The 10,654-nt window shown below is 40.5% G+C and overlaps 1 protein-coding gene across 4 annotated transcripts in view; it reads left to right on the forward strand.

Moving 5' to 3' along the window:
- ehmt1 (euchromatic histone-lysine N-methyltransferase 1) overlaps nucleotides 1-10,654 on the forward strand; it is a 62,320-nt gene that overhangs the window by 6,094 nt on the left and 45,572 nt on the right. The window contains exon 1 of one of the 4 annotated variants that reach the window (XM_015373189.1): nucleotides 6,267-6,306. The exons of 1 other annotated variant lie outside the window; for it this stretch is intronic. In XM_015373189.1, coding sequence (XP_015228675.1) covers nucleotides 6,292-6,306 — 15 coding nt within the window. In that variant the 5' untranslated portion in view covers nucleotides 6,267-6,291. Of the gene's footprint in view, nucleotides 1-6,266; nucleotides 6,307-7,411; nucleotides 7,484-10,654 lie in introns of those variants that run through there. 2 more of the 4 variants (XM_015373190.1, XM_015373192.1) reach the window with 2 other exon arrangements.

A 10,654-nucleotide genomic window follows, 5' to 3' on the forward strand; every position in this document is an offset into this window, starting at 1 on the left:
TTTTAAAAATGAATTTAATGAAAACATTAACTTCTGACCTTTCAGTACAGCCTGCATGCCAACAAGATGTGTAGTGGGATACAATCTTAGAATCTTATTTTCCTTTTGAAATGTTATTTATTTCCCAAAGGGCTAGAACTTACACAGAACTAAAATGCTAGTGCAAAACTAGCGCATATAAAACTCGTGTGCTTTCCTTAATTTAATGCACCCTAACAGGGTGTTTGCATGAAAACCTTTGTGGCCATTGGACTAAAGTGTAGTTTTAGAAAATAACAGCTTAACATGGAGTGAACTGCATACTTTCTACCTCTTTGTCCACCTCCATGCTTATGCTAGCAGCAGCTGTGTGAAAGGCAGATTAGACTTCTGCAACCGCACACATCAAATGTAGCTTGGGTCTGGTCACGAACGAGTTTTGCTGGTATGCTTCTGACGCACAGCAGTTTCGTCACGAGAACTTCAGCGGCGCTGGTGGGAATGTTTATCTTCCAAAACAACAATGGCGTGTCTGCAAAATATCAAGGTCATGGAGATGGATCTAGAGTTGCTAGACATCAAAGAGGAACAGGTTCTGTTAACGGCGTTGGCAAAAAGACAGATTAACCTTTCGTCGTATTTGTCCATTATAGTTGTTCCTCAGTTTTAAAAAAAGGTGCGCCCCGGCACCAAATCGAGAAGAAAAACCACACAGACAGCCGGAATGGGATACCAAGGATCAATCACAGCTGCTTTTTGTCTGCACACTTCCGCTTGAGGTCTGCGATGAGGTTTGCGATTGTCCAATGTGTAGTCAGGATTTTTTTTAAGTTTGCAACGACGGTTGCAGAAGCTCTGCGAGGGGGGCGTGGTCCCGCACAGAGACAGAGTTTGGTTGCAGAGGCTATGCGTCAGAAGCATAAATTGGCCTTGAGTGTTTTTGTCTGTGAGGAGAGGCGGAATGGAGAAGCTCAGCTCTCAAGAAGGGAGGGGCAAAGGAGCAGAATCAGCAGCCCAGCAAAGCTTATTTCAGTTGTTTACAGCAAAAATAGAATTTTTATATTGGGCAAATATTGGCCCAAGTCGATTAATGAGGCAGAAGCTAATTCCAGTCTGTCTGTCGGGCTCTACTTTGGAGTTTCGTTAAGGGAAATGTGTAAAAATATTACAGCACAAGATTGCTTTTTTTAAGTTCCTACAGATTAAAGAAATGCCCACTTAGCCCTCGCTACTTTTATATCCTATTGATAAATTAGTTTGCACGTGTCTAAATTTGCATATTTGTTTATATTGGAATTACGCTGGTCAACCGGCGGTCCTCATTAATAAGCTGATTTTCACGTGATTGGCAACCAGCCAATCGTTATGAAGACAACTGATTTTAAGTGCCAGTCTTTCGTTGTTAATGAGTTTTTCTTTGAGCAGACTCACATCTTTGGTCCATGGTTTTTTTTGTCAAAGGGCTCAAAACGCAATGAAATACCTTTTGCAACAGAGGTAAGGTGAGATTCTGAGCTCAGACAGAAGAAGAAGAAAATCAGTCCGAGAACACCGACAGAGAAAGCAACACGAACGGGACGAGGCAGCCAGTTGTGCCCCCCTCTGGAGCTAAGGAACCACAGTGGTAGATGATAGGAGCCTGCTGTGCTGACAGCACGCTAGAGTGGAGGGGATAAGGCAGAGCGGAGGAGCACATTTAAAGATCGGAGATGCCAGCCGAGGAAACAGCACCAGGGCAGAGAGAGGATAGAGCTCATAGAGGATAGCTAGGCTAACTGCAGAGGATTGAAGGAGTATGGTGGAAAAATCGGATTAGTTCGCCAGGGAAACGGTACACAGAAGGTGTGGGGAAGGCTACTGCTGCCTGGGAGTAGGACAGCGGTACTTTGGAGAAGACGGCCCTGGAGAATGAGTAGGATGAGGCTATGGCTGACAAAGACTGGCCTGTAGACGTTGACTGCTGGAGGTGGAAGAATGATAGCGGGGATCAGAGCAGTTTGTCGGCAAACATCGTGGTGGAGCAGGGAGAGGAGGTGACTACTTGTTGATGTTTGCGCTGAAGGTAGGATGACAAAACAGTCCTAGGGCTGAATTAAAACAGATAAAAAAAAAAAAAAACAAACACAAACCTCCTAAGAGCATGCTACACTTGACCCTTTCAACATTATTTTCTCTCTCTTCCATCTTGATAAAAAAAAAAACTAACACCTCCTCCACAAAACAATTGTCAGTTCATGATCATTTCTCATTTGCATAGTTTTGGTACCCGATAATACAATGTCAAAGTAATCGAGACAGCAGTTGAAGAATATATGGATTTGATGCTTTGATCGGCAATCGGCAGACATTGAATTTTGTGATTGGTCATCAGGAATTGACTCCCAAAATCATGACGTTACAAATCTTATTTATATATTTAGTAAAGATTTTCTTATATACTACAAACAGAATAAACCAAAGGACTGAAATTTATATTATTGCACTTCATTTCATCATAACCATAGCTTATCTTTATTATTTAATGAGATATTTACGCCTGCTTTACACACAGAAATTTGTCATCTCATTTGTTACATTGCTAACCTTCATTGACCTCATACTCTCAGTGCGTTGAGGTTTGCACGGCTTTTAGGGAATATATCCACTAGTGCAGCAGTCCCCAACTACCGGTCCGTCGGTCATTTGGTACCGGGCCGCACAGAAAAATATTTATATATATATATATTAGGGGTGGAACGGTTCACAAAATCCACGGTTCGGTTCGGTTCAAAGTTTCGTGGTCACGGTTTTCGGTTCGGTTCGGTTCGGTATGTTTATTGTTACACCAAAAAAAAAAAAAATTTATGAAAATTTATGAAATTATTGAAAAAAATCCAAAAAAATTAATGAATTGTAATTATTTTTAATGATCCACGGAAACCATGGAGCATGTTTTGCTGCTTTGAATTTAATCATCTCGCGCTTCCTCTCTACGATCTCCAAGGACCTCAGAGCGGACAGGAGCCACAGCGGAGGCTGTAGACTTTGCTTTGTGCAGGCGGTCTGGTGCGCAGCGGGGCGGAGCACTGACGGAGTATGTGGGATTTCGGGGTTAGCTTATACAAAAGCTTAAAGACCCTCAAGGCTCCAACCAATTCAAGTTCTGGGAGGTGCATTTACCAAATGGCTTAAATTGGTTTGGACTAGGGATGCACGATATAATCTGCCCCCTATCGGTATCGGCCTGTATCGGCCTTAAAACTGAATATCGGACATCGGCCACCCCACCGATATTTAACCCGATATTTGATCAGCTTCTGATTTTCTAAAGTCTAAAAAAAAATAAAAAAAATCCTTCTTCAAAAACGTCTTTTTTATGCTGATATATTGCCATTTAAAAACACCATGTCAATCTCTTTTACTAATGAAATATTGCTATATGTCATCGTTATGCTACGAAATCCCCTGAAAATTCACGAAATTTTGCCATATTTTTATATGTTGATATATTGACGCGGTATCGATCTATTTTACTAACAAAATCTCACAAGAATTTGCAAAATATCATGAGAGTTTGTAACAGAACGATGAAATTTCACGAGATTTTGAAAGTAAAATAGATCGATACCGCGTTTTTAAAAATCAATTTGATATCAGCATATGAAAATATATTTGAATATATTATTTTTCAAAGTGTCAGAAATGGATAACAAAACTGCTATTTTCAATGACTACTTATTTTTGTCCGGCTTTAACATCGGTATCGATATCGGTTATCGGCTACATGAGTTTTAAAATATCGGCATATTGGATATCGGCCAAAATCCCAATATCGTGCATCCCTAGTTTGGACGTCTAAGCTAAGGCGGAATGATATTTCAATTTATTTTAAACTTTAATTATAATGACAAAAATAATAATTTTGCAAATGTATGCTTTACGTATGCTTTTTTGTATGCTGTATATTATGCAGTGTGCTGTATTACAGAGGTCATGGATTAGCGGACTGCGGTCCGGTTCCAGACCCAATTGCTGGGTAATCCCGACCCAACCTGATTTAAAACATTTATAAATTACCGCATGTTGTCAGACGACAGTGTCTAAACCCAAAATCCCACATCCTCCATCTCCGCTAAGCCCCGCTGCCCTCCAGACCGCCTGTGAAAAGCAGCACCTACAGCCTCCGCTGTTCCTCCCGTCTTGCTCCGCTCCGACTTCCTCGGATCTCGAGAAGAGCATGCGCTATATTATCAGGAGCAAAACATGCGGAAAAGAACGCTTAATATAATATGACATATTAAAAAAAATCCCCACCATCATCCAGCCAGCATATGTTCAGTTTCTGTCCAAATACTTGAATCTTGTTGTGGATTTTCGTAACAGGGATAATTCAGATCGTAAGTGTTTTTTTTATGAACTATGTTTGTTCTCTACTTCCAAACTCAGCATCTCTTCATCCATGCCTGAGATGAGAAGTTTCTTTTAAAGTTGTGAGAGGTGCTCTTGGGCGTTTTGACTGGATTTGATAAAAATTTTAAGCCTCTTAGTAGAAAATAAATATTTTGATCGAGATGAGAAATCTGCTTCCTGGTATGTTGAAGTACCAATAGTGTGCATCCAATCATTTCAACAAACGGTCTCAGTTTTTGGGAATATATAAGCTCACAAATGAGCTGGAATGGCTTGAAAATGGCGTTGTCGTCATTCAAACCCAGGTTTGAAGCCTTGCAGGGCAGCCTAAATCCCACTGCTCTCATTAAGCCATAAAAAAGAAAAAAAAAAAGACTAACAAACGGTCAGTTCAGGTGTTTTATAAAATATGAGAGTCAGGAAATTGTCTTCTCTACTTCAAAAAACACTTTAGAGTTTAAAATGGAAACATTTTCTATTTTTTTTCTATCTTTTTTTCTTTTTTATTTAAAAATTCAATGTATAACATGGATGCATAAAAAATGCCTTTTATTTCAATGTTAAATGCTGTTTAAAGTAACAAATTATAATTAGAAATCTCTCCAGACCTTCACCGGTTGATGATTTTATTTATTCAGACCCTGCTGATTTTTAATTGGTTACCCCCGCTGTATTAGGTACAGTTTCTAACTCTAAAAGGTGTGGGAGCTTTTATTTTGGTGTGGAGGTGTGCCACGATCGCCTACATGTAGCAGAAACCCTGCAATCAATAGCTGCAACCCTCCCTAAAAGTAAGAAATATATCCAAAAATAAGTTTTCGCCCAATTGTCGAGCCCTGCTTTCTTTCCTGAAACATAGCTTAGCATCATCTCCGCTTTTATTGACTGTTTTGACAAGTTTTCAGTATTTATAAAGCAAATAGTTTTGCAATGAAAAGTGTTTTACCACAACCAGATTTTTGGTTATTTGGGATTATATTTACAGTCCAAATAAATGAATCTACCCATTATGTGTTTTCACCAGTTATGTAAAAGGATTTATAGAGCAGAAGGTACTGCCATTTGCTGATATTAAGTTAGAGACAATTATTTTCGATGATCAAAGAATTTCTGAATCAAAATAAATACAATCATTCAAATTTTTTGTCTGAATTTTGGCCAGTTCATCCTGAATTGGAAATCATCATCAAAGTTGTGCTTGATTTGTGGTTTTAATTTAATCAGAATATTCCTATAAAAGTCATTTCTTCCTAATGAGGAGTTAATTCTTAATGCCCATTCTTTTTAGCTCTGTTTCAGCTGTACTGTTTCGGTTAGTCTGGTTGAGTTTTTCTGCCTTTTTCTTTCTGGTTCATGGAGGATCCTTGAGACAATCTAAAAACAGTTTGACTGTAAACTGAGGAAGTGTTTTAAAAATGTTTTCTTTAATTAAAAGCATTTTGGTTGGGGTGACCACAGAGAATATAAAAATGGGGGCTTGCCTACAGAGTGTGGCTATGTGTGAGAGAAAACCTCCATCTCCATATATGTTCATTGGGTTTTATAAGCATCTCTGCCTTCGTACGAAGCCTAAACTCTTGCATGGTGAGTTGGCTCCAAAGGGTATCTTCAGAGGTCATCCAGTAGAGAGAAACAGAGAGGTGTTACAGTTGAACTGACTGAGCATGCTCAGTGGAGACCCTCTCAAGGAGGAGGAGGAGAACCGGCAGAGGGAGCCAACAGGTCACATGACCGGCGAGGTGAATGCACATGCAGGGAAAGAAAAGGAAAAACGGGAGCAGTCTCTTCAGCGGTTTTTGGCGCTCTTCTCCTCCTCTTCCTCTCTCTCTCTCTGTCCTCCCCACCATTCCTCTTCCTCTCCTACCCCACACACTCCTCCTCCCCCACTCCCTCTCTGACGCCTTCTTCTTCTTAGTGGAGGCCATGAGAAGAAAGCAGGTATGATGCTTCCTTGAGACACACAGAAGAGGAAAGACATGCTGTGTTCTTTCTCGATTGGCCTTAGGTGCTTTAAGGACATGTAGCCTTGCTTCATTGTGTCTAAAATAAAAACAGTTAACTGGTTTGAGTTTCTTATATTAAGCTGGTTTGCTCAGGCTCTTGCCTCTTGAGTCGAAGGTCTTAATTTATTGAAGCCATTATACTTGTTTGCCAGTAGTGTCGATTTATCCAAAAGACATCAGAGAGTTTACATGTTGGCTCCTGTCTGTAGAGGGATCTCTTCAAGGAGTTAGAAACAGCTGTATTCCAATGGTTAACCGCGTGTCTTTCCTCACAAAGAGAAATATCCAGATGACCCAAAGTTTTAGACAATATGCACCTTTTTTTGCCTCAATCCTGTTATTGTCTTGGCCATGTTAGGTTATGCGTGATGTTTCCAAATTAGAATCTGCAGGGAGCTGGTAACTGTGTTCCTAAAACGACAGAAAATTCTTGAATGACACAAAAGAACCAGTTAGTGACTGAATGTAATTGAGGTGCAGTCTCCTGCAGACGCTGCCTCTGTCTCTTTCAATGTAAACTTTCTTTGTGAAAAGCTTTGATACTTTGTGTTTTGGAGCTCTGACTTGTTTTCAAGCCTCTAGGAACAGATCTAAAGATAGGTCTAGGCTTTGACATACCAGCTTCATCTGATATTGGAGAGTCAGTAAAAGATTGTACTGGTGAAGGTTTGTGTAGTATGGCCCGTTTAACAGCACTATGGAATTGAGTATTAAAGTTCCTGTTGTACATTTAGTGTAATCTACTGTCTTTTCATCTTAACCAAGGCCTTTAGTGTTGCTGATCATCTCCCTCAGCTTTGGTTTCACGTTTGGAGATTCCTGAGTATTGCACCAGCTTCCCTACCCCTTCAGTTCTCCATCTAGTGGAAAGCTGCTGCAATGGCCGGGCCATGTCGGTAAACAGTCTAGTTGTGAAATGGCGGAGCTCTGCAGACAGCTTTCTCTGTCTCCCTTCCCCCCTCTCTCTCTCTCTGCCTTCTGACTTCAGTGTCAGTTCCACTTTCCACCACTAGGGGGGGAAGGGAAGTTGTTGGTTTATGTATTGTCCTTTGAATAAGAAGAGGAAGCTGCAGGGTTCCTCTGGCCGCCCCCCACTCCCAGGTGTTCATGCGGTAGGTCAAGCTCTACTCAGACTGGATGGTCTTTGGGAAAAAGACTCAGTGTTTGTGCTGCAAAGCAGCTCAGGAGGAAAGCTTCTTGCTGAAAGACAAGTTGGTCTGCCTTGGGTTTAGGGTGTCCAAAGCACACATTATAATGAGGATTGAGGTCTTCTATCCTGGTGGTTCACGTGGTTTGGGTCCAGATTGCAGACAGGACTCAAATTATCTAGTAAATGAGTGTAGACCTGATTAGAAATTGTCTGGATTGATCTGTTTATGCTCAGCTTTCTCAGAATCTTTTAGATCTTATATCGGGGCAATTAAAACCATATACTCCATCTCTGGTGAAATTGGACTCATATGTTTAGCATGTCTCCTTAGAGTGGGGGCCTTCTACTGCAGCTATTTAGTAATACTAAATAGTTGACAGTAAACAAGCAGGGAAGGTAGGGGTGAATTCCTGCTATATTGTGGCTTTGTCTTCACCTGAATTTTATAGTCAGTTCTTAAGTGGAAGCTGCCCAGTTTCATCCGAAACCTAATATTTGATGGTAGATTCTGTTAATGTCTCCTCAATGAGTAGGATAATGTTTGTATATCACTCACTGCATAGGGATTAGATCTGAACATTGGAAAAGTACAGCCTCCCTGATTATTATATATTTTTTTGGAATATTCTCTATGGTGTTGTCACTGGTTCTACATCATGATGTGATTCTTGACAGTCGAAGCAGGGATTGAGAGTTTAAAAAACTTGCATAAACTGTTAAAAATGTAGTTGACTTGTTTTTCTCATTTACATTAGATAAAACAAAAATATTTCCTGTTTACCATTAGTTATTATTTCCTTTCACTAAATAAAGGGCTCTATGCACTCCTCTTCTTCCTGAATTTAAGACAGCTCTTTTTTTCCCTGTCTTTCATTACTAGATGAACTGATTAATCCAGGTGGGTCTGGCCATGGTTACTGAGATCAGGCACACCTGGATTAATCAGCTTATGTAGTGGAAAAAGACAGGAATCAAAAGAAGTGCCTAAGTTCAGGAAGTAGTATAGTTGTGCATAGAGGCTATTACAAGGGAATTTTTAAACCCTCTTTATAAAACTGTTTGCATACCTATTTTGCTGTTTAGTCTTATTTTGTGGAAGAACCAAGGGAAATAAGTTTGAAAATATTTGTGGACCTCCTCAAGATTGGTTCGTCCTTGCATCGAAATTTCCCATGCCGGATATTAGTTTTATCCATTAAAGCCAAAGTAAAAACAGCATGGAAATATCCAGACATCATGCTGTTCAAGAAGGAGGTAGGTTGAGTTTCTTGGAGATGACTGGTTTTGGTACAAAATGTGAGTATAAACCCCAGATTCAAAGTAAAAGGCCTCATGAGGATGCATCCTGAAGATGGTAATAGTGTGGCATTATCTACGGTATCTGAGAGGTCAATCAGCGGCAAAAGATGAATAATTTTTTAGCATCCTCTGCGGACAGTTTCAAGCACAGTAATAATTTTACTTATTAATATCGCCACAATAAAAAAATTTTGGAGAGAAAATACTGTCACTCTTATAAGACACCAGGTGAGATTAAAAAGTGTTTAAACAGCTGTGTTCTCTACTTCTAAAGCCAGGCATACACTGTTCGATATCTTCAGTCGTTACACGCAGCTACAGCTCACACTGTACAACGAAACCACAGGGTTTAAAAGTTCATAGCTCACAATGTATTTGGGGTGGAACGGTTCACAAAATCCACGGTTCGTTTCACGGTTTCATGGTCACTGTTTTCGGTTCGGTATATGTTGATTGTTAGCCTGACATGTTGGTCGTGTTACTGTTAGCATAAACAAAACATGTTGCACAATGCTTGCACACTGTTGCACTTTTATCCACAACTTTCTTTCCGCCGTCATCATAGGTCAGTAAAAAGGTCCTCACAATGTAACAGTAAATAAAACTCAAGATTTGTACTTTTTTATGTTGTGTAATTTTCTTTTTTTTCCTAACTGATATTATAAAACTGGTATCGAAAAAAGTATCGTTCAGGAACTGGTATCGAAGTGAAGGTATCGGTACCTATAAAGTGCTGCTGGCGCGTCTTCCAACTCCTGTTCCTTCCCGCTCGCCATACCCACACAATTCTCCACAACTGATTTTTTTCTGCTACACCCGACTACGCAGCTTCGCTTCTTCTTCTTCTTGTTTACTACTGTGTTAACTACTACTGGCGGCCGGCTTTGGTCACAGTACCGCCACCTTCTGCTCTGGAGTGTAAACGCTTCGCCTATGAGAAAAAGGAGCAGCGCATGAACCGAACGCAACACACGCAAACCGAACCGAGACAGTCAAACCGAACGGTTCGGATGGTTTTCATAAACCGTTCCATCCCTACAGTGTATATTCTCACAGTGTGCGACCCAACACTCTGATGCGATCTACCTGTTCACAACATCCAAAAACCACATATCGGACTGAGCGTCGAGAGATGACGCTGGTCGGACTCGTCAGTCTGGAAGAAAAAGATGCAGAACTCCCTTATTAGCACATGCACAGTGCTCGAGGTTCTGGGAAATCGACTCATAGCTCTGCTTTAACAGCAGGGTTTGTCCACCGTATGACGGCTGACTGAATTTCAAACATGTTTGATTTTTTTCCTGACATTACGATTCCTGATTTGAGGTGGTCGTGAGAGGCTGATCACACCTTGTTACCTGTATACATCATGTAGTATACTACCTGTATACTACACGACGCAGGACGCACGATGAGACTGAAACTTGGCCAGATCGACAAATTCTCGAACGACTGGAGAAAAGGGCAAAAAATCGTACAGTGTATGCCCGGCTTATATGTAATGTGCTGTTGTAAACTAACAATCAGTGTCTTTCACTGCCCCCTAGAGTCTGGGAGAACATTGGTTACAGCTGGTAAAAACGCTGCATGGAGTATGAAATGCTGCAAGCAATGTTCCAGAAACACATTGGATATAGAGGCGTTAAGAAAAAAAAACAACCTTAACGCTGCCGCAGAAGTAAAGATTTTCACATGGGGATTAAAATTTTGTAAGAGGAAGACCATGGGGTTAAAATCAAATACGTGAGAGAAAAAACGTTGTTTGTTGGTGACTGGCACATCCACTTAAACACTAGGGGTGTAAATAATAATCGTTTTGTATCGATGCATCGAT

Source organism: Cyprinodon variegatus, unplaced genomic scaffold (assembly GCF_000732505.1).
Source record: "Cyprinodon variegatus isolate N-32 unplaced genomic scaffold, C_variegatus-1.0 Scaffold82, whole genome shotgun sequence".
NCBI classification, from domain to species: Eukaryota; Metazoa; Chordata; class Actinopteri; order Cyprinodontiformes; family Cyprinodontidae; genus Cyprinodon; species Cyprinodon variegatus.